This window comes from Eulemur rufifrons, chromosome 28 (genome assembly GCF_041146395.1).
Source record: "Eulemur rufifrons isolate Redbay chromosome 28, OSU_ERuf_1, whole genome shotgun sequence".
Classification (NCBI taxonomy): domain Eukaryota; kingdom Metazoa; phylum Chordata; class Mammalia; order Primates; family Lemuridae; genus Eulemur; species Eulemur rufifrons.
Genome location: NC_091010.1, coordinates 65,178,273 through 65,202,092, shown reverse-complemented (window position 1 = coordinate 65,202,092; position 23,820 = coordinate 65,178,273). Strand labels below are relative to the sequence as shown.

The following is a 23,820-nucleotide window of genomic DNA, read 5'->3' as shown; positions in this document are numbered from 1 at the left end:
GGGCTGCGGTCAGAGTTAGACAAGATGGAGTATGTAAAGTGCTTAGCAATGGCCAGTGGCTAAATAAAAAGTCCTTCCCTTGTCTAGTCCATTAGCTGGCCCTGTTCGGCAAGGAGAGGCAGTGAGTGCTCAGTCACCAGAAGCACCTAAGCTGGGAAATACCTCCTGAGCGATGGCGTCAGAACTCCTGCACTGCATGAGAAACTGGGATAGGGCCTCCAACGCGTCTTGCAACTTTAAGAGCCTGTGACGCTAAGAATCTAGTGCTGCTTCTGCTGATGACAGAATCAACCTGCTTAGCTTTCTGGAAAGCAACTTGGCAACATGCATCAAGAACCTCAAAAATGCTCACTCTGTAATTGTCCTTGAGGACATCATCTGAAATGCACAAAGATGCTCATCACACCTTACTATGGTAGAAAATCAGAAACAACCCAAATGTCCATCAATAGGGATCAGTTTTTAAAAATTACAGGACATCTACACAATGGATAACTGTGCCACAGAGATATCCACTTATTGCCTGGGAAGTCATTCACAAATGTTGTTTGGTGAACAATAAAAAAACGGATGAAAAGACAAGGTCAAGTTTGATACCAGTGCTGTGAATACATCCATCTGTAATGATCTATTTGCACAGGAAACCACTGGGAAGGACATACACCAAAATGATGACAGCTGTTTTCCTTGTGCAGCACTAAAAGTACTTTTTTTCTTCTTTTGCTCATCTGTGTTTTCTAATTTTTCTTCAATGAACATGTGAGATCTTGGTGGTAAGAAAAGATGTTAAGGGCAATAACCAATGCTGTTTCTTTAAAGAAAGGGACGGTGAGGCATGTGCTAGAGGCCCAAACAAAACCACTGCTCACAAAAGCCCCACTTTGCAGAGGCAGTGAGTGCTCTGCAGCCAGAGACGTGCAGTGCGCAGACCAGAGCATCCCATAGGCCCTCGAGCCTGTTTTTCACTACTTGGGTGTCCCTTGGGACCATTGTTCCACACCCTGTGCTATATCCTGTGCAAATGCACCTTCTTCTTGTTTGCTCTAAACTTGGGACAATCAACTCTTGTCCTCTGAGATCTCCAAGAGAGTCTCCATCTGCAATGACATCCCCATCCTCACCCCAGCTCTAGCCTAGAGTCCACCTGGAAGCTTGATCAACCGGCTCCTGAGGACAGGGTATTCCAACTTCCTAAAAAAATGATTAAAGGAGAGGAAGGAAGAAATGAAGAGAAAAAGCAAGAAAAAGAGAAGGAGGGAGAAGGTCCTCCCTGTGCTCCCTCCACACCCCACTTCCTGCTGTTTCCTGCCATTTCTGGCATCCTTCTCTCTTGATTCTGTAAGTCAGACAGCCACAAAGCATCACCCAGAGCACTAAGCAACGACTGTCCCCGCAGCCCACTTACCCTTTCCCCAGGGATATGAGCACAGGATTTTCCAGTTCCATGAGCACCTGGAAGGCTTTATTCATGTTTTGATAAGAAAAGCCTTCTGCTGCGTCTGCAATTACAACACAGTTTGGGTTGGACGTGTCGATCTCATCAAATTCTGAGCGGACTCCTGGAAAGAGAGTGAGAGAGAGCGTGATCAAGCCCCGGGGTGACACGGCCTGCCCCCCAACTCCCACCAGGGACCCTTCTGTCTGTCACATCTGTCCCCCCCTTTCTCAGATGCACAATTTCTTTCCGATCCTCACAACTCCCATGAGACGTGGACAAGGAACAGGTGTCACTCCCACTTTATAGATGAGGGAGTTCCGGCTCCCCACAGCTAGAGAGCTTATTAGGAGAAAGATGGGCCCACTCCCAGGACCCTCCCTCCCAACACCAGCATTAGCCCCACGGCTCCCTTAGTTCACTACTGCAGGCAGGAAACCCAGAGCTGTGCAACTAGGAAGGGAAATCTGCCTGGAGGACACAGATTTCCAGCAGCAGGACGAAATGAGGCTGCTTACAACCTTGGAGGGTTGATACTGCTGGTCCCAAACTACAAGAGCCATCAACACATTTCAGGTAAACTCACATATATGTCTTGAAAAAAGGAGCAGAATTCCTCCCCCCTGGCCCAGGTCTCCAGCTCCTTAGGAAAGTCCTTCCTCCTTCTCTTTTGTCCCCTCACCCCATTTTAAATTCAAATAGGAAAAGTTGGAAGGACAGAGTCATTGATTGGCTTTATGTGTTTAGTTCCTAGAAGAAACACGCTCTCATCTCCCTTAGTATTAGATGTTGACCTTTCTGGATTAAAAAAATTGAAGTAACCACAATCAGATACCACTTCATGCCCACCAGAATGGTGAGAATTAAAAAGACTGATAACGCCAAGGGCCTGTGAGGATATAGAACAGCTGCAACGATGGAGAGAGTGTCGAATAGTGCAACCCCTCTGGGAAAATGTCTGGCAGCATTGTATGAGACTGAATATACACTACCCTACGACCCAGCAATCCCACTCCTGGGTGTTTACCCAAAAGGCTTGTACAGGAATGTTCGTAGCAGATTTATCCCCAATAGCCTAAAACTGGGAAGAACCCAGGTATCCATCAACATGTGGATGAATAAACCGTGGTATGTCCACTCCGTGGAATACTACTCTGGAATAAAAATGAAAAAACTGCTGACACATGCAACAATATGGATGTGACTCAAACACATTATGTTGGGTCAAAGAACCCTTACACAAAAGGCTATTGTGAAAGACAGGGTTAACTCAGCAGGCCTGGGTTGCTCAAAGCCTGCACATTCCAAAGAAAGATCCATCTTCAGGACTGGCTCCCGAGAGATAACCTCTGAGCCCTTGCAATATCCCGCCTGATAAGAGGGGCTTTGCAAGCCTGGGGCCTTGGGCCAACTGTATCAATTTGACCATACAGTTTATGCTAACTACGTGATTATGGAAACCATCTGTTGCTGTATGCCTGCAGCCCTGGGCGATGCTGTATCAGTTTGAACTCTGAGGGGCTGGGGACCGAGTAGCTAAGGTCAGTCACATAGCAGCTGCGTGCCTACGTGACTGACCCTTAGTGAAAACCCTGGACACCGAGGCTTCAGGGACTTCCCTGGTTGCCAACACTTCCCATGTGTTGTCACACAGCATTGCTGGGATAACTGGGCGCGGCTCAGTCCAAGTCCAGTTCGAGGGGACAACTGGAAGCTTCTGCCTGGTTCCTCCTGGCCTTTGCCCCATGAGTCTCCTCCCTGTGCTGAGTTTGGTTGTACTCTGTCACTGTAATAAATCGTAACTGTGAGTGCAACCACTGTGCCGAGTCCTGTGAGTCCTTCTAGCGAATCACTGAGCCCGGGGGTGGCACTGGGGGGTCCCAACACAATTATATACTGTATGATTCTATTTATATAAACTTCCAGAATAGGTAAACTGATTTATACTGGAAAAAGTCAAAATAATGGTTGCTTCTAGGAGGTTGTGGTGTGGCAACCTGACAGGGAAGGGCACCAGGGAACTGCCAGCGACGGTGACGGTCTAGATTTTGGTGGGGGCTGGGTTCCACTGGTGTGTGCATTGTCAAAACTCAGCAAAAGTACACTCAAGGTCTGTGCATTCCACTGTATGGAATTTTTACACCAACAGAAGAAACTGTAAGCAAATCTTAAACTCTAGCAAATAGCACGCTGAAGCATTTAGAGAAAGTATATGAATGTCTGCAATTTATTTTGAAATGCACCCAAAATATAACATGGATAGATGGATGAAGGGATGGATGGATCCAGAGTGAAGAGAATCATGAAGTGTCATTGACAATCTAGGTGATGGGCATGAAAATATTCCACGTAAAAATTCTGTGAGCTGTGCTGATTTGAAAATTTTCATAATAAAATGTTGGGGGAAAAACCCATCAACAATAAACCTTGAAAGAAAATCCCAAGTCTGAAAACACAGGTACAGTTGCTGAAAGCACAGATGCGAGGTCGCAGCTGAGGAAGGGCAGCGGCCCCTCCAGCCCTCTGGGGCTTTGCTCTCTGCTGGTTCGACTCACTGGCTGAGCACACGCTGACTCCCCTCTCCTGCCTGCTGCTTCCAGCCCACTCCCAGGTCTAGCAACCCTTTTCTGGGGGAGAGGGAGGACAGAATTTCTTTCTTAAGTCTTATTTCTTTGAAGACCATGTTCTAAAGATGTTGGCAGGGATCCTAGATCGCAGAGAAAGGATTTTGAGAAACAAGATTTCTAAAGGCTGGGCATGTCGCCCTTCAGTGGCGCCAGGGCTGTGAATTCAACGCTCAGGCCTTCCAGGGAGCACCCTCTGCCTCTTAGGAGCCCCCACTCTTGCCCTGGGAAGGAAAAAAGCATGTTTGCCTCACCCAGTAGTTTATAAAAATAAAAATATCAAGTGCAGAGGAGGGTAGAAGGCTCAGTGGACCAACAGAGAAGTTGGTCCTGAATTCCGAAGTGTTGCTAATGTCTCTTCTTTTTAAATATTCAGCAGGCACCAGATAATATTGCTCCTTCTGCTTTGTTCCACCCCCTCAAAAAACCCAGAAAACTCACCACTGAGGGTCAAAGGGGCTCTTTTCTTGCATTCAGGCTAAAATCAGGATGCAAACCTTGTTCCTACAGCCATTTGCAAACTGCTCCACAGAGCAGGGCTGGTTTTCACAAATATAGTTGGAGGCTACAGGTGCCAGACTTGTGAAAGCTATGGACCCTGATCTAGCTTGTCATTCATGTTCCTTCTCTCTCACAACAGGAGCTAGAACTTTCCCCCTTGGCAATTCCCTGGCCCCGTGCTCTATCCTAGATCAAGGAAAAGCCGCCTTAGGGTTTTCCTCCCTGGAGCCCTCTGGAATCTGCTTTAACAACCTTCTGGTGTGAGTCCAGGGGATGGATGGGTGAGGTCCTAACTCATCCCCAGCCCCCCGCGGGAAGCCCCATGAAGCTTCTGCTGTGCCCCCCACACACACCTGTGGGTGCTGGTAACACGAAGTGTTACCTCTGCGTCCTTGCCAGTGGGTGGCCCAGCTGAGAGTGAGCCCCCTCCCCATGCCCACCCTGGAAAAGGGGAACTTCCACCCCATGAGGCCCGAGGCTGGCAGGCCTACCTTCGTGGATAAGCAGGTGTGGCCGTAGGCCTCGCTCCTTCAGGATCTGGCAGGTGGCCGGTGCCGGGGAGGTCACCTCGTCCTCAGAGATGTCGAATCCCAGCCGCCGAAGCAACCCCACCAGCTCTCCCCGGGACTTCTGTGAGTCATTGGTGCAGAATCTCACCTTCAGGTGGGACCGCTTCAGTCTGTAGGGGGAGGACAAGCTGAGGGATGTGTCGGCACGTGGAGTGTGGGCCCCTGGGAAGGAAGCGAGGGACAGACGCGCTCCACGGGCAACCACTAGAGCCCGAGGCCACGGCACAGTGAGTCCCTGAGTGGCCCTGACTGACTCCAGGTGTGTCCAAGCTGGGGTTTCTGCGCTGAAGCAGACCCCTTTTTAGGGGATCCCATACCGTGACCCCATACCCTCCTTCCCATCTTCACTGGACTCGACACAGCTGAGACTCCCCAGGGTTCCCCACCTGACCTTCTCTGTCTATGCCTCTCCCTCTACCTGCACCTATGGCAATTCTACCCACCCCGAAGACCCACTCAGCGCTTCCCCTCCGTCACCCCGTCCTCGGCCTGGCTGGAAGACGCCTCTGCACATCCACAGCTATTTCTCTGCACCTTCCCTGATACTCTGCATTTCCGCCTTGCGTCTGAGCTGCATCTGTCCGTGCCGTATTCACTCCTGATCCATATTTTCCCAGAGTGCACAGCAGAGGGACCAAGTCCAGTTTTGTCCCCCACCACTATTGATGAAGAAAAGGCTTGCCGAAGCCGTCAGGGACACGACTATTCCGGGATGGACGGACGAGACAAGCCACCCTGTCCCAACCCGACATTAAGGCGACGGGAACCTGAGATGCTGCAGGTCGCCAGCAGCACCGAGCGTCTCCCCACCTGGCTTCAAGGGAGACCTGCCCCACCCCAGCCGCACGTGGGCAAGTTCTCCGACTGCAAAACCACACGGCAGATGCTGAACGGGCCCCCAGTGAGACAGCATTCACCCTTCGACACGTGATTAGTGGGCTAGGGCATGGGACTGCGGCCTCGAGCGCGGCAAGACCCCCGTTCCCCAGGACACAGTCGGGCGGGTGGGTGGGAGGCTGGCACCGAACAAGGAAGCCCACAGAAGAAGGGAAAGGAGAGGCCCTACGCGGGGTGAAGAGACAGAGGGTGACCAGGTGGGTTGGGCCATTTGGGGGAGGCCCCCCTGGGGAAGCAGCTCTGGCACCGAGATCCTCAGGGAGAGAAGGTTCCAGTGGGCCTACAAAGAGGTGAAGGAAGAGCAGACCCTGGGAGAGAGCCGGTGCGCGGGCGTCTGCGTAGGGAGAGGAGGCCAGAGGGCCAGGTGCCCACCAGCAGGGGACCAGCGTGCCAGAGAAGCACAACCCAGCCCGGTGAGGCAGTGGTCACACGTGGCATCTGCGCAGAGTTGCAGTGTGGAGTCGTGGAAAAGAAAACAGGCTGCCAGTCCCAGGAGGCACTTCTAAGAAAGCCTAGTAAAATTAACCAACTACCCTGTCACCAACACTGTTCTCTGGCAGGTCCCTAAACACGTACACTTCACTGGTCTCCAAGGACGCAGGAAGACGTGTTGACTCTTCACCCATCCTTTCAAGTTGTGTATTTTAAATAATCTAAGCCATACATTAACAGTTTCAAATGCATAATTTATAATTTATAAAAAATACACTTATAAGGGCTAGGTACAGCAGCTGACATCTCTAATCCCCGCACTTTCGGAGGCCAAGGTGGGAGGACTGCTTGAGACCACAAGTTTGAGACCAGCCTGGGCAACATAGAAAGGCCCCATGTCTACAAAAATAAGTTTTTTTACATTAGCCAGGCATGGTGGCGCATGCCTACAGTCCCAACTACTTGGAAGGCTAAGGAGGGGGATTGCTTGAGCCCGGGAGTTTGAGGCTGCAGTGAGCTATGACTGCACTCCAGCCTGGGTGACAGAGTGAGACCCTGTCTCTAAAAAGAAACACACATAGAGAGGAGGTACATGCTTGTCAGAGGAATCCAGAGGTATTAACAACACACAGATTCGACCCAGTTACTCAGAACTAAGGCCTGAAACTTCCATTTGAGTAAGTGAGACCCAATCAACAACTCAGCTCACTTTCAACCCCAATGAGAACGTAATTTATCCCACTTTATGGGGGAGGAGACTGAGGCCCAGAAATGCCAACAGCTTTCTGTTCCCCCTCCTGAGACTGAAACTTTGGGGACAAGGGCTGATTTCTACTTACAGTGGAGTCAGGAATAGGAAATCAGTGTCCTATGGACGGGGGAAAGAGCACGACCCAGTGTGGGGTCTTAGAGAAGACATCCTGGAAGACCCAGGGCCACCTGGGCACTTGCGGGGTGGACAAGATGGCGGGAAGAACAGCCCACCATTGCGGCGGGTGGGCGTGCACGGGCCCCGCCCTCTCGGGTAGGAAGAACGGGCAGCTGGAGGAACGTGGAAGGTGGGGCTGGAGGGGAGGACCGTGGAGAGGCAGGGATGAGCCAGGCACTCACCCCACTACTAGGGTGTTGGGGGGACTGCAAATTTGGCCCTCTGTGGTAACATCAACTAGGAAGGTGGCCTGTCTCAGGCCAATGGCCCCTTCTCCCACCATCCTGGGGGCCTATGCCCCTGCCCTGTCTCTGTCACAGTTTTTCTTTATAACACTAACCGGTATCTCCAACCACCCGGTATCTCCAACCACCCGGTGTATGCATTTGTTCATTGTCTTTCTCCCTGGCCTGTGTGCATCACGAGTTCAGGGATGGGGTCTGTTCGGTTCTCCATGGCATCCCTGGGGCTTCCCACAGGGCTTGGCACACACCAGGCCCTCCATAGATGTTTGCAGAATGACTGACTGATGGAACATTCTAAATGACCTCATCAGCTACTTGCCAGAGGGTGTCCCTGGGCCTGCAGACCCCTTACAAGCCCCGACAGAAACAGACTGGCTTCAGTGGTAAAAACACGCATTCCCATGTTGGGATGAGCCTCTAGGCCCTCCCAGCCCTCCCAGCTGACAGGTGCAATTTAGTGAGAAATCTGTAGATCTACCGACAGCTCAGTGACAGCGAGGCTGACAATGTCTTCAATCGCCCAGCTGATTCATTCCTTTCTTAGTATTTGTCTTTCCTAATCAGAGGTTTATGAATTATCAATTACACTTAGTGGTTAATTGCCCTTCATAAAGATAGCGTTTTTATTTTTAAATTAGGCAGTTAATATATTGTAACTAATAGCATCACCTTGTGCATTACGGGCAGATCTCCATTGATTGGCGCCTGGAACGTGCGATTCGCACCCAGGTTAATGGAGCAGTTGAGTGAAGAAGTGCAGGGGGTCCCGGGGGACTAATTATTGCTAATGAATGATGATGTGACCTTCTCAGAACAGTGAACAATGCGTGTGACAGTGCGATGACAGTGCCTCACATCTGTCATTCCAAACACAACTTCACACGGGGTGAAAAATGAGTGAATCACGGAACTCACTTCGGGACACTGAAGCCATCGGTCTCCTCTGAAACACCCATGTAAGTTCATCCAAACACAGGCTCTTAAAACCACGTACGGGTTCAGAGATACGATCTGTCCCTGAAAACCTAGTGTGAGACGCTCGGGCAAGTCCTCTGGATCCTGTCCTTTGGTGCCTCCAGACCAAGCCCCCTTTTGGTGCCACGACAGACCCCGGGGACCAGTCCCAGGCTGTCTCTTCCTTATTTTAAATCACTAGAAATAATAAAAGTATTCACTATTACCATGAAAATTGTAAAATATTAATGCGACACTATATCAAGCCCTGCCTCTGGGTGAGCACGGTGCCTGCCCTCGGTATCCACCATCTGATTCCGCCCTCGGGCCCCAAGGCATCTGTTGTCCCTCACACACGTCCCCAGGCCAGATGCCTGGCTCGCAGGTGGCCCTTACTAGTACGTGTGGACAGACAGAGTAAACGAGCCTGGGAGGCAAGAACCAGCATCCCCACTCTAGAGACAGAAAACAGAGGCCCTGGGAGGCCAGGACCTGCCCAGGGCCACGAGGCCTGTAAGCAGCAAAGCCCACAGCCCTGCGGTGGCACGGGCGGGCCCTCCACCAGGCAGCAAAGGCAGCTGGCACTTCCCCAGACCCTGGGCCCCGGGTAAGGGCCCAGAACACAGGCCCAGCTCAGCTCCCGGGTGTCTTGCTGGACGGCAAATGAAGACTGCAGCTGGGAGGGGTGCGTGGGCTGCACGTGTGAAATGGCGAGTGACAACAGGGGCCCTGAATGGCTGACTCTATGGATGGAATTTTGTCCCCACAAAATTCCTATGGTGAAGTCCTAGCCCTCAATGTGACTGTATTTGAAGATGGGGCCTTTGTAGGGTCATTCGGGTTAAATGAAGTCATAGGGTGGGGCCCTGATATGTTAGGATTAGTGTCCTCAGAAGGGACACCAGAGCTCGCTCCTCCCCTTTCCGTGCCAGCACAGAGAGGAGGCCAGGTGAGCACACACCAAGAAAGCAGCTGCTCACACACCAGGAAGAGAGGCCTCCCCCAAAACTGGCCACACGGACACCCCAATCTCAGCCTTCCAGCCTCAGAGCTCTGGAAAACAAAGGTCTGTTAGGGAAGCCCCACACAGTGTACTTGTCATGGCAGCGCAAGCCGACCAAGACACCCAAGAAACCAAACTCTCACCATCCCTTGGCAGAGCCTGCTGCCAGATGTCACAGACTGGGCCCTCGGAGGCCTGAGACACAAGAATTCCAGAAGGTCAGGAAAGCCCACGTCTGGCATGGCTGAGGACCCAGGCACAGCTTGCAGAGAGCTGCAAAGGACCCTGCAAAGAGGGACTCCAGCATGGAGCAGGCCCAGCTCTGGGAAGGGCTACCCACCCCCAGCAGCCAAGACCCTCAGGGAGAGGGGCTTCTGCAGGGCCCTGGCCGTCAGACAGCCCCTCCAAGACCACAGCCCTGCGTCAGCACACAGCCCCACTTCCTGGGGGCAAATCCCCCCACTTCCTGGGGCCCAACTGGATTTCTGCACTGACCTTCACCTCCTCCCAGCAGGCCGGGACGAACCGCTGAGTGACAACGTCGCCCACTGCAATTACCGTGCATCAGATGAGCCGGTCCCTTACAAATCACCTCGGACTTTACACATCTGCTGGCTGTCGGCATCTGCCAGGAGCGCTCACCCGAAAATAATGAAAGCCCTCGCATTATCGTTCCGTAGCAGGTAAAGTGTTAGGACAATTATTGGACATCCTGAGTGACCTTGGGACAGCTCAGCAGCCTGCCCTCTCCAGCTCGGCCAAGTCCTGGAATCTGGAGAGGGCCAGGGGCTCCCCTGGGAGGGGCTGGGAGTGGAGGCGGGCAGGAGGCAGGAGGCTGCCAGGGAACTAGCAGCACAAGACCCCCCAGCTGGGTCCCCCTCCCCCCCCTTCCCTTTCAGCCAGTGGAATGTGTCACCTTTGCCTGACCCAGAGGCCCTCTCATCACCCTGAGCTTTGCTGTCACCCTCCCCTGCGGCCAGATCCCTCATCCTACAAGGGTTCACGTCCCCTCCAATGGGAGGCCCCCGTGCTCCAAGGCAGAGTCCAAGCCCCCACAGCTGGGTGTAAACAGCTGTCCCTGCTTCTCTGCTCACAACCACCTTCCTTCTGCCTCCTCTGCCAGGCCAGGGCTCCCTGAGGGCCAGGCTATGTCCTGTCAGCACCCTGCCCACACCTGGTGCCCAAGAACAGCTGAGCCGAGGGCAGCACCTGGGGGCACTCTGGTGCATGATCAGCTACATCCCCAATGACCAGAGCCTTGCTTTACCAACGTGGGTGTCACCTTGGTGTCTCCTAGGTTGGGCTCTGGGGCTCTGGGACTCTGGGTGGGCAGCGCCCAGGCCCAGAGTCACAGAGACCAGAAGAGGGACCCACCAGGTGCTCAGGGGACCACAGGGGTACAGGGAGCTGTTGAGTAGGGCCACAGGGGACCCTTGGGGACAGTGCCATCAAAGGGCTCTGGGCAGCAGTTCACAGGTTGAATGTGCTGCCTGATCCACAAAGTGAAGTTTGAATTTGGGAAACAGCAGCTCAGAGGTTCACAGGGGCCCAAGACTGGCAGGAAGTGACCAGCACTTTCCTGCGTTGAGTTCCCCTGGGTGCTCTCCAGAATTGCACCCCAACTATATCTGGCACAGTACCAGCACCCAGCAGGCAGATGCTTTACTGAGAGAAGCACCTAAATGACTCAATTCCAGATTGGATGGGCCGAGGGAAAGGGGATGTGGAGGTGGGCAGGGAGGGGCATCCCCCCCTGGGCTCCAGCCTCCCTGACCCCCATCCTGCCCCTGCCTACTGGGGCCACAAGGCAGATCAGCTGGTGTGGGATGAGGCTCCCTGGCACTACTGAAATGGAACCAGGCTCCAGCCTCAGTTTCCTCCGAGGGGAAAGGACAAAGGACACTAAGCACCCTTCAGGGGTTGTTGTGAAGGAAAGACAGGCAGCAGTGTCCACCCGAGGCCCCAGTAGCACCAAGATTTTTTTTTTTTTTTTTTTTTAAGACAGAGTCTCGCTCTGTTGCCCAGGCTAGAGTGCAGTGGTGTCAACATAGCTCACAGCAACCTCAGATTCCCCAAGCTCAAGCAATCTCCTGCCTCAGCCTCCCAAGTAGCTGGGACTACAGACGCATGCCACCATACCCAACTAGTTTTCTATTTTTAGTAGAGACGGGGTCTCGCTCTTGCTCAGGCTGGTCTCGAACTCCTAACCCCAAGTGATCCTCCTGCCTCGACCTCCCAGAGTGCTAGGATTACTGGCATGAGCCACTGCACCCGGCCCCAAGATATTTTCAATACCAGAGTTTCTGGGCAGTGCCAGCCACTGATTTTGAGATCTTCAGTTGCTTCCCTTTTGGAAAGCAAAGGAGACTGAAAACACACTTGGAGACTTGAAACCTGCAAGGTGCTCATTTCCTGAAAGAATCCAATTTTTTTAAATAGAAGGTCAAATGAGAGCCCATGAGCAGAGCAGAGTTGCTTTTTCAGTAGAAAAATGCAGTTATCCACATATCCCCAGGGATGCCCACACCGATCCAGGATGGGCCTGGCCCAGCTTCCCGTGTCCCTGATGTGCTCCAGCTCGGGTGCAGTGGCAGCAGCAGCAAGAGAAAGGCTCCTGCCCCTGCAGGACGGGGCCTGGCTTCCCAGCTGGGCACCAGCGTCTGCCCTTGACAGCTGAGCATCCACAGCCAAACTCCGGGGGTCCTTAAGCCCCAGCCACGAATGGAACAACAGTGGCCTTCCGGCTGTCCAGGGTTGCCAGGCAGGAGACCAGGTAGAGGCTGGGCACAGAGGTGACCCTGAAGGTCTTGAGCAGAGGTCACTGCCACTAGCTCCAGCTGGGCCTGCTGTGCTTCCTCCTCCTTCCTGATGACCCACAGGACAGACCTGCCAGCTAGACTGGGGGCCAGCTGTCCCCAGCCCTCGCCCCCTGGTCCCTGACCATAGAGTCCTCCCCATGCTCTGCCAGACACTCTGTGGGGCAGTGGCACACACCTGTGTGTCGTCAGAGTCCAAAGTCTGTATGGAGAAAAGAGACACAGTGACGCAGTGGCTGGGCCCTGGCTGGGCCTCAGTCCGGGGCAGCTGGCCAGTGACCTCAGGAGGATGGCAATGAGGTCAAGCAGACACGGGCAGAGCCCCAGCCAGGGCCCTTACGAAACATGTGGCACACCTCCCCATGCCCGTGCCCTCCTCGCCCGCCCACAGAACACACATCCAGGTGTTCCCTTTGATGTGCCGGAGTCACGGCTCAGGTCACAGGGACATGCTGAGCTCACGAGCATGGATTTAACAGCAATGAATAAACACAACCTACGATCAAGTGCCCAGGAATCTGCAAGCCAGAGGTGAACCCGGAGATCGTCCGACCTACACGGCTCATTTCACAGGGAGACTGAGGCCCAGAGGGACACAAGGTGTCCCAGGGCATGCTGGGGGGAATCTGGGGTTCTTTCTGCCACTTCCCAGCCCAAGAAGCTCAGCCAGCAGCCAGTGGTCCCCGAGCACCACGACAGCTGGTCCAGTGCCAGGCGCTGCAGGGGACAGAGGCCAGGCATGCCAAAGTAAGGTGGGAGCTTGGCTCTGGAAGCAGACACCCCTCCTCTGTGTGACCGCAACCTGCCACCTCACCTGCCCCCTCACCTGCCTCAACCTCAGTTTCCTCATCTGTGAAATGAGGCACTAACGTAGCTACTGGACAGGGCTACTATGCGGAGAACATATTAAAAAACAAACATCTGGGAAGCAGCTCATACATTTCAAACACTCAGTAAATGGCAGTGATGACTGTGACAGTGACAACGAAAACCACATCTCTGACAAACCCCATGCCAGGTGCTGGGGCATCTCGGCCCTCGAGGCAGGCAGCGTCTCACAGGAGCAGCGAGGTGCCCACAGCAGGAGCCCGGAGGGTACTTCCAGGGGGCACCTTTTGAAAGAGGGGAAAGGTCACGGCAGCGGGGAGCGTGGAGAGGAGGGAGGAAGCCCCAGCAATAGCCAGTGATGGTGCTTCCCCCCTCACCCCCAAGGCTTTACCCACACTCACATCGAATCCTGGTGGCAGTCGGAGAGGTGGGGTCATATTCCCATTTCCAGATGGGGACCTGCAGTTTGCAGGGGCTGAGTGACCCGCCCAGGGGCAGAGCGGAGCTTTTTATGTCGGCCTCATGAGTGCTGCTGTTTTCAAAGCAACGTGGTGGTTCAACAACTAAAACACTGCTTATTCACACAGAGCCCGCTCTTCAAAATCATCTGACCCTTCAAACAACAAAATGCTCCTCTAGCTCCTAAATGTGGAATAAGTAAAACATGGGTTTTTTTGGCTTTTTTTGAGACACAGTCTCACTCTGTCACCCCAGCTAGAGTGCAGTGGTGTCATCATAGCTCACTACAATCTCAAACTCCCAGGCTTAAGCCACCCTCCTGCCTCAGCCTCCCTAATAGCTGGGACTACAGGTGTGCTCCACTGCATTCAGTTAATTTTTTCTATGTTTAGTAGATACAGGGTCTCATTGTTGCTCAACCTGGCCTAGAACTCCTGATCTCAAGAGATTCTCCTGCCTTGGCCTCCCAGAGTGCTAGGATTATAGGCATGAGCCACCATGTCCAGCCTAAAATTAAGTGAGAAAGCAGCTCACTAATTCTTACACCCTATGACACAGATATTACAGGTAAGAAACCAAGGCACAAAAAGGCTAAGGAACTTGCTGTAGACCACCCAGCAACTATGGGGCAGAGATTGGAAGCCTAGGCTCTCACCCACTAGGTCTGACACCTACCACTTTTTTTTTTTTTTGAGATAGGGTCTTGCTATGTTGCCCAGGCTGGCCTCAAACTCCTGGGCTTAAGCCACCCTCCCACCTTAGCTTCTCAAGTAGCTGGGACTACAGACATACACACTGACTTTTTAGGTGACAGCATAAAGCTGTGACAGGTAAGAGGTGGCACCTGCCCTGGCGAAGGCACCAGCCTCTACTCCTTCCCCTTGAGAAGTGTCTTTGAGCAAGCCTGTCACCTCTCCAAATGTTAGGCTCCTCCTCTCCAAGCTGGGCAGCAACCTCCCTGCCCCCGGGGAAGGGGCAATTGCCCTGCACACCGCAGTGGGCCGGCTCGGGCACTGCTTTGCCAGTGCGGCTTCTCTGTACATCCTTGGGGTGCTGGGGGCGGGGTCACAGCTGCATTTTGCGGACTTTGTGGGTAACTTGTGCCCCGCTCGCCTCCTGACTGGCCAAGGGCTCCCTGGCAGACACAGCATCTGTCCAGGTGAACCGGTAACTCCGCTCCAGAACCCCCACCCGGCCGCCCTTGATTTCCACAGGGTGACCTTGCCCACAAGGCTGAGATCAGAAACTGGGAATCACATCTTACTCCCAACAGTTCTTGCACAGCCTGGCAACCTTCCTCAGTTTCCCTCCACACAGCTCAAGTTCGGGATTTATTATTCTCTACCCCAGATATATGAGGGTGGTTGTATTTCCTTTCTTTTTCTTAACAAAAATGGAATTTTATACACATTGCTCTGTAGCTTTTCACTTAGTGTGCACAGCATCCAGCAGAGCTAGCCCCTTCCTTCTCACAGCTGCACAGTCTGCAGCCTGGACAAGCCGCAGTGCGCCCACCCACGCCCTCCCGACAGCAGCTTGCTCCGGCACACATCCCATGCGGAATGCCCAACCTGGGCTGCGCCGTCCCCTGCCCCAGACGTCCACGTTGCTGTTCATCAAAACGCTTCCACCATTTTCACCGAATGACCTCAAAATAACATTATAACGTTAAATATAGAAAACATACACTATTCAGATTATTCTTTTATATGTCTTTTTTAAATTTTGGAGTTCTGTCCCAAATTTGATTTGGGGGATAAATGCTCTGAGGCTACATGGAGTTGAAAACCTCCAGCTTGGGGACTTGAAGGGGGTCTCTGGCCTCTGGTGACCTGGGCACTCACAAAACGCAAGTCTGGAGCGAGGAGGGCAGGGGCAGCGGGCAGTGGAGAGTGTGACGGGCCAGTGGCCCCAGGACTGAACGAGAATCAGGAAGGCAGGAGCTGTGTCTCAAACTCCTCTGTGCTTTTTGGGGAATACCAAGGAAAGATCTGGAAGGATCTGCCGTGTCACCCTGGGGAAGTGACTGGGATTGGGCCAGTGACGGAGGACTTGGACTTTTCTCTCTGTGTATTCACGTGCCGGTGGGAATGTCTACGTAGGGAAACCACCTATTTCTTATGAAATTTAAAAAGCTGGAGGGACAGAGAGAAAACGCGGAGCCCGGGATGAGGAGAGCAGCGTGCTCTTCCCACTCTCCGCCACCTCTGCAGGCAGCTGCTTCACCTCCTGACGGTAAATGGCAGCGCAAATGACAGCACATGACAAATACCCCTTGTCCAAGGTCCAGGCTGAGTCAGGAAAGCTCCTGTTGGCTTAAACAACCTCAAACAAATGCCCCCCACAATGTCCTGCAGGTCCTCTCTGGCAGGTGCCACACCACGTGTTAGGGGTGGGATGAGGCTGCGCAGCCCACATTATTATCATTATTATTGTTACTGTTGTTATTGCTACTGCTGGGCACCCGTGTCCCTCAGGCCAGATGGTGTCAGGGCAGCCAAGCATGGAGGAGGAGGAAGTCCCAGGATCCCAGGACTAGCCAGACATCAAAGTTCACCTGGCCCTGGTCCCTTACTGCTTCAAGACCTGCTGGGAGCCACCTGCGTTTTGAGAGGGTCCCCAAGGCTGCAGGTGCACACTGGCGATTGACAGGTGCCACTGGAAGGACCGGCTGTGGCCTGGCTCAGCAGCGTCAGGGCCATGGGGCGGTCCTGGGTGGGAATTGCTTTATGAGGCTGCCCTGGGCCCAGCCCAGCCTGCTTCCTTCCGCCGGCTCCAACAAGGACAGGCCAGGCCTGGGCTGGGCGCAGCAGATGTGCTTTAGTGGCCACGACAGGATGCAGTAAATGCCCACCCCCCTTTCACATGCAGATGCCTCTGGGCCATTGGGCAGGGCCCCTAGGCGGGCCCCTGCAGCCCCTGCTGTGCCCAGCCCAGCCTCTGAATGGCTCCCCTCGGGGAGCCCAATCCGCCCAAGAATGGGCTCCAATAAAGGGCTAGTTGGGGGGACTCAGCTGGTTACAGATGTCCCCGGCCTGTGGCCACGCCCACCCACAAGTCCTAGAGCAGAAAGTGGGCCCTGCAGCTCCAGGAAGCGAGGGCAGCACCAGCCTGAGCCTCTTGTTCCTCCATCTGGAAGCTCTTAGCCTGGCATCTCCGGATCCCAGCTCGCTCACCGCAGGGACTGCATGGCCAGGCCCCCCAGCCCTGGGCTCCCATCTCTCAGATGGGGATGCACTAGTGCTGTCGCCCACTGTCGTCCTCTACTGCAGAGTCGGCTCTGCCAGGGCACAGGCTTCCATCTGCCTGTTCACTGCCACAAAGCCCCAGCACCTAGAATCGTGTTCTTAGCACGGCAGGGCGCTCAGTGCTTGGTTGCTGGGGTGTGCGTGAAGGAATGAATGTGCACCTGCACCTTTAATGGGGGCTCAGCCACTTTTCCTACTTCTTCTAGTCCCTGAATCTCTCTAAGCCTTGGTCCTCACCTTGAAAAGGGGCAGGCACCCCTGCTTCAGGGGCTGCTGTGAAATGAGGTGGGTGGTTAGGCACCTGCCCGGTACAGGACAGGCCACCCTCAGTGAATGGCGACCACTGTTACTGTGGCAATATTATTTTAACAAGGCCAGTTTATACTCCCCTGTGCTCTGTGTCTCTCAATAAAATCTGAGGACACCTGTCACCAAGAAAATCCAGGGAGAAGAGTGGCCACAGCGAGCCACTCCTCCCAGGCCCACAGAATGGAGGATGCCACCCAGGAGCTCAGAGCACTGGGGAGCTGCCACGGAGGCCTATGCTCCCCCATGACCCTAGGGCCCCTCACACTCACCCCTCTGCAGCTGCTGGTCTCACCCCAGGAACTTCCTTTGAGCCCCTGCAGGACTTCAAAGGGAGCCGTGCATATCAAGGGGGCCACACAGTGAAAGGTGGTGGCTGCAAAAGCCATACCGTCCCCCCCTGATGCCAGAGCTGTGCGTCTTGGCAAGCAGGGCCTGTTCCATGGAAGACTCCTGCTAGAGTCCGTTCTTGGCTTGGCCCCCAAGAGAGAAAAATAAGTGTCCTGTATCTCTGGAAAATCCCCACAGAAAACTCCAAAAGCAGGAATGTTTTACTGGAGGGAAAGTTTCCCCACACGCTTTCACTGCTGCTCCGGCCCCTGTCACAGCACCCAGGGGCACACGGGCTTCCCTGGGCCTGGGTGTGATGGGCTGGCCCCACAGAGGCTGGGTCTGGGGGGATGGAGGGGCCTTGTCCTTAAAAAGTGACAGAAGAGCTGAAGAGAGCAAACGAATGTCAGTAAGAACTACAGGGCACCCCAGTGTGGGCTGCCAGCCAGGGGGAGATGCCACAAAGGCCACTTGAGAAGGCCCTGGTGGACCAGGCGGAGGGTGGGGACTTGGTCCTGTGACGTGGGAAGTCCAGGGGGTTTCAGACACCAGGCCGTCATTTCTGCAGGCCCCAGAACAGCACAATGACAAACCTCCCAGGATAGTGAGTACTTGGCCCTCACCAAAAACAATCTCACACGCCTCTCTCAGCTACATAACCGGCTGTGGTGTATTTTAAGTTGATATTATATTGCTGTTAGATTTTAGTGTAGCTGTTACCAGAGACACCCAACTAGATAAATCTGCAGGAGTCAAATCAAATCAAAACAAAACCCCCCTGGGGATCAGGCAGAAGATGCCAGCAAAACCCACCAAGGTTAGCAGAACCCTTCTCGATGCCACCCTCTGGACGCCACATGCATTTCTTGGACAGTTCTGTACCAGGTTGGGAGCCTCTGCTCAGAAGAAACTATTGGAGAGATGCTTCTGACCTTTCCCAATGCCCTCTTCCCCCTCAAAGGATTCCAAGAACGGGCCTGGGTCAGGCGACCAGGGTTCAAATTGTCCCCAGGCCGTCCCAGCTCTGACAACTGGCAAGCCCTCTGCTCTCTGAGCTGCAGTTGCTCCTACTGGGTTCTAAGTGAGACTGCAAGAGGAGCGCACTTACACCTGGCAGACAGTATGTGCTCTCCGAAAGCAGTTGTCTTGGCTGCCACTGCTGCACACCTGCAGCCGTCACTGCCTGGGAGGTGTGTGCTCTGACTGCAACATGGAGCAACTGGGACTCTCATATATCGCTGGCTTGAAATGTAAACTGGCACAGCCACTTTGGAAAACTATTCGGCAGCATCTACTAAAGCTGAACATACCTGCATCTTAGGGCCAGCAATTCCACTCCCAGGTCTGACACCCCATGGATGCATGACCAACAGACATGCATCTGTGTGCTCACCCAAACACATGTTCCGGAATGTTCACAGCAGCACTATTCCCACCAACCCCAAATGGGAAGCCATATTCCATCAACAGGAGAATGGATAATTTGCGATACTCACTCAGTGGAACACTACACAATGAGAATGAACGATCTACGACTACATGCCACAGACACAAAAAATCTCTCAAATATAACATTGAGTGAAAGAAATAAGACATAAAAGGGAACATACTGTATGATTTCATTTATATCAAGTTAATAACAGGCGAAACTAATCTACAGTTCTAGAGGTCAGGGGAGTGGTTACCCTGGGGGAGGGGAGGGTGGACAGTAACTGCCAAGGAACGTGGATGGGGCTCGGAAACGCTGGTTACGCAGGCAGGTTCAGCGGTGAGAAGTCACCGGCGTTTACACACACAATACCTGTATGATTTACCTTAATGATAAGTCGTTTTTAAGTGGCTCTGATTTTAAAAGAATTAAAAGCGTGTGTAATAGGAGTCCCTACATTAGTAACATAGACAACGATATTTAAAGGTTGCATTGTTGTAAGGGCTGCTGCGTGCCAAGCGCTGGGCCAGGAGTTTGACACACGTCATGACACCTGCCCCGTGTCCACTTCCTTGGCTCCTCTCCACCCTGCCAGGTGCTCAAGTCAGACACTGGAAGCCACCTTTATCTCATGTCCCTCCTGGTCCCACAATATCCAGTCTATCAGCAGGTCCCATTGGTTTTACTCCCAAAACTCCTCTTTAATTCACTCCCTGCTCCCTCTGTCCATTGCCACCTCCCTTGTCCAAGCTCCACCAGCTCCCCTTGGACCACTACAGTGGTCTCCTAACTGGTGGCCCTGTGTGCTCTCTTACCCTCTGCCTCGTGCCCCCCTGCCAGTCTATTCTCCACACTGCAGCCAGAGAGATCTTCTTGAAATAATTTAATATTTTGAGTGGGAATGCATTCTCATGGTTCAAAAACCTTTAAAATGTCAATATACATACAGGCTGGGCGCGGTGGCTCACACCTGTAATCCTAGCACTCTGGGAGGCCAAGGCAGGAAGATTGCTTGAGCTCAGGAGTTCGAGACCAGCCTGAGCAAGAGCGAGACCCTGTCTTTACTAAAAATAGAAAAATTAGCCGGGCATAGAGGCGTGCGGCTGTAATCCCAGCTACTTGGGAGGCTGAGGCAGGACCTGAAGTTGCTGTGAGCTAGGCTGACGCCCCGACACTCTAGCCCAGGTGACAGAGAGAGACTCCGTCTCAAAAGAAAAGTTGATATTCAAAGTTATCCAGTGAGGAGTCTTTGCCACCCTCCTTCCAAACACCCAGTTCTCCTGTCCTTTGTCCCCCAAATCTTCCCACAGACTCTGAAGCAACCTGTGTCCTTCCAGTGTCTTTATGCAAACACAGCGGTAGGAATACGTGCTTGCATTTCTGCCTTTTCTATGCAAGAGACGTTGCACTGTGCATGCTGTTGTGTGCTTGCTGTCTCTCTAGCAGCATATCCACAGAGAGGGGTGCTCGCTCCTTTTTATACTCCAGTGTATAGACAGATGGACTGGGATACTCCCCTACTGATGGACACTTGAGCTCTGTCCGTCTTTGGCTATTTCAAAAGGCACTGCCGTGAGAGACCTTGTACTTGTGTCATTTCTCATGGACGAGGTAGGACAAATTCTCAGAAGTAGAACTGCTGATAGACGTCAAATAAATCTCCCACAAGCAACGCATAGCAGGGTCTGTTTCCACAAACTCACCAAGACAATGGGTTCTCAAACTTTTGGATTTTTGCCAGTTTTTTCAAATTGATGAAAAATGGCATCTCGGTATAGTTTTAATTTGCATTTCTCTTATTTGAGTAAGGCTGAGCATCTTTTAGGTCCCTCGTTTTTCCTTTCTTACAAGCTGTTCATGTCCTTTGTCCATACTCCTACTGGGCTGATTTGCTGTTGCTGATTCCTAGATTTGGAGGCAGAGATGTGAAAGCTTTCACTCAACCCAAGATTTCAAAGGAAATCTCTTTTGCTTTCACTTGCACTCATGTTTTCGCTTTTTACATCTAAATTTCTTTAAAACAAAAACCAGATCTCATGACACACCAACCTAAAATCTTCACTGACTTCCTCCCACTCAGGATAAAGTCCGGACACTTCTCTGTGGCCACTGCCCCCTCCTCCCTGGCACGCAGGGCCCTTCAGCTCCTCACACCTGCCACGTCCCCTCTTCCTCGGGCTCTGGCAGCTGCTGTTCCTTCTGCCTGGAATGCGCTTCCTCTGCCTCTCCACACAGAGAGCACTTTCCTGCCCCTCTGGTCCCGGGCAATGCCTTCTCCTCGGAGCTATCCGGCCCCCCTTCTCTGGCACAGGCCCCCCTCACCCCGTCACGCTCTCTCAGTACCCCACTGTCTTACATCACTTACACCAACCTGTGGTGACTCGGTTTACTCTTCTGTGTGTAGCTTTACCATCCATCTCCCCTGCAGACGTGAGCATCATGAGGCCCTGCCTGCCTCAGTCACAGCACTGAGGTGTTGGCCTCCTGTTCCCCCAGGTGAGGCCCGCTTCACCCCAAAACACAGCCCAGTGCCCGCTGCTCCATTCCCACAGGTGCCAGCACATAATGCTCTCGTCTGTGATGGATGCAGAATAAGGTAGAGGCCAGGAAGGCAGTTAAAAAACTAGGACTCCAGCCGACACTGAGGGCCAACGCCAGGGCCACAGGGGTCTCCTGGGTCTGGCTGCCCTTCACGGGGGCTCCTGGAGGCCAGGTCTCCCTTTTCCAAGTTTCCAGCCTCCCAAACACCTCCTGCTTTGCTATGCAGGGCGGTTTGGGTCCCTATTATCTTAGCAGCTCCCATACATACAGATGAGTGGGGTGGGCCTCTAAGAAGGAACAAGAGGATCACTTAGCTGCCATCTACAGATAGGTAAACTGAGTCCCTGCAAGGACAGGTGGACCCCCCCCCCCAATGACTGTGGGAGGCCAAGTCCTGTGCACTTAGCCCTTCTCAACTGCCCATCAACATCACGCAGCGCTGGCCAGGGATGCCGGCGTGAGGCCTTAGGAAGCCCAGGTCCAGCGATGGTCCTGGAGTGTCCCCCAAGGGCAAGGCTTGGCGGCCGGAGCTCCTCCCCCTTCTCCTCTCATCTGAACCAATGCGGTCCAATAGAATTATGATGCGAGCCACACACGTAATTTAAAGTTTTCTAGTAAGCACATTAACAAAGTTAAAAAAAAGTAGAATCCATTTAATATTTTATTTAACCTAATACGGTACATTACAAGTATTATCATTTCCACATATAATCAACATAAAATAACTTCAGTAAGCTATTTTACATTCTTCTCACTAAATCTCGTTATCCGGTGTGTATTTTACACTTAGAGCACATCTTAATTCAGACTAGCCACACTTGGAGCGCTCGGCAGCCACAGGGACCAAGTGGCTGCCCTTCGGCCCGCGCAGCCCAGCCCCGCGGAGGCCCAGCGCGGCCACGTCCCCGCGCACCCGCGGCCGCAGCCGGTCAGGGGCCGGCGCTTGGCGGGGGCGGGGGCGGGGCCGGGGTGGCAGCCCCGCCCCCCGGCGGTGGCCCCAGGGACCCGGCAGAAACCAGAGCCCCGCGCCCACGGCGGCCCGCCCGCGGCCCGCTCACCTTGCCACCGCCTCCACCGAGCCGGCGATCGCCCTGCCGCCGCCCGCGCCGCAGTCGTACAGCACGCCCGAGATGTCCAGCAGCACCCCGCGCACGCCCGCCAGCCGCTCGCCCCACGCGGCCATCGCGCTCCGCCGTGGACCTCGGACTCCGGGTCCCAACCGGCAGCCGCGTCCCGCGCCCGCCCCCGCCCCCGCCCCCGCCGCGCAGGGGCGCCTGGGAAGTGTAGTCCGGCGGCACGGGGACGGCCGGGCGCAAACCCGTAACTGTGGGCGCTGCCTCTGAGCTCCGGGGTCACGTGCTCCCGAAATGGGCCCCCTTCTTCTCTGGAGAACAGTGGACAAAGAGCAGCAAAAGCAGAAAACAAGTCCCTGCGAAATAGTCAAAACCAAGTTGAGACAAGAAGACACCTGTAAAAGTAACAAAAATTAAAGAGAACAGGCTGTACCAGGGCTTCGTTGTGTTCCCGTCCTCTAGCACGGAAGTGTCACAGCCCCTAACCACCAGTGGAACCCCTTGATGGACAGTCCCGCGCCAGGGAAGCAATGCTAAGGAAACGAGGCCCAAGGCGATGACTTCGGTGTAAGCTATGACGCCAAAACAAGCTGGAAAAAAAAATAAACGTTCGAGGACAAGGATTGTTCAAAAAAATTATAGCATGGCCACTGAAAGAAATACGCCATCAAAATTGAAGACTAGGTAACGACATGGAAAATGCTTAATGTTCTAACATTATATGAAAAAGTAGAATACAAAATTGTATACAGAAGACAGCCCCACAAAAATGAGGATGCGTAGGAATCGCGCTGGGAAGAAAATGGGAATATCGCAATCTGTTAGGCCAGTGAGATTTTTGGATAAATTACAAAATTCCACTTAATGTTACATTATTTTTGCAATAAATAAAAATTGATATAAAAAGCCCTCTGACCCTTTCAAGTAATTAAATTGAAATGAGAAAATGTGACTTCTGGTCTGATTTATCTTTCAGATTGCAAAAGAGAAGGACCATATTACTATTTCACCACCTGATTTCAGACTGTTGTTTTTTTTTCTTATTTAAAGAAATGGGGTCTGGCTCTGTGGCCTCAGGCTGGAGTGCCGTGGCACAACCATAGTGCTATGATGCCCACGCAGGCTGGTCTCAAACTTCTGTCCTCAAGTGATCCTCCTGCCTTGGCCTCCCAAAGTGCTGGGATTACAGGCTTGAACCAGCA

At 53.2% G+C, this 23,820-nt stretch overlaps 1 protein-coding gene across 3 annotated transcripts in view; it reads right to left on the bottom strand.

Annotated features, from left to right (window-relative positions):
* LHPP (phospholysine phosphohistidine inorganic pyrophosphate phosphatase) overlaps positions 1–22,770 on the bottom strand; it is a 101,544-nt gene extending 78,774 nt beyond the window's left edge. For all 3 annotated transcript variants that reach the window (XM_069460406.1, XM_069460408.1, XM_069460407.1), the window contains exons 1-3: positions 22,604–22,770; positions 5,052–5,239; positions 1,406–1,559 (exon numbers count right to left, since the gene is read on the bottom strand). In XM_069460406.1, the coding sequence (XP_069316507.1) occupies positions 1,406–1,559; positions 5,052–5,239; positions 22,604–22,728 (467 nt within the window). In that variant the 5' untranslated portion in view covers positions 22,729–22,770. The remainder of the gene's footprint in view (positions 1–1,405; positions 1,560–5,051; positions 5,240–22,603) is intronic.
* Positions 22,771–23,820: the final 1,050 nt, after the last annotated feature.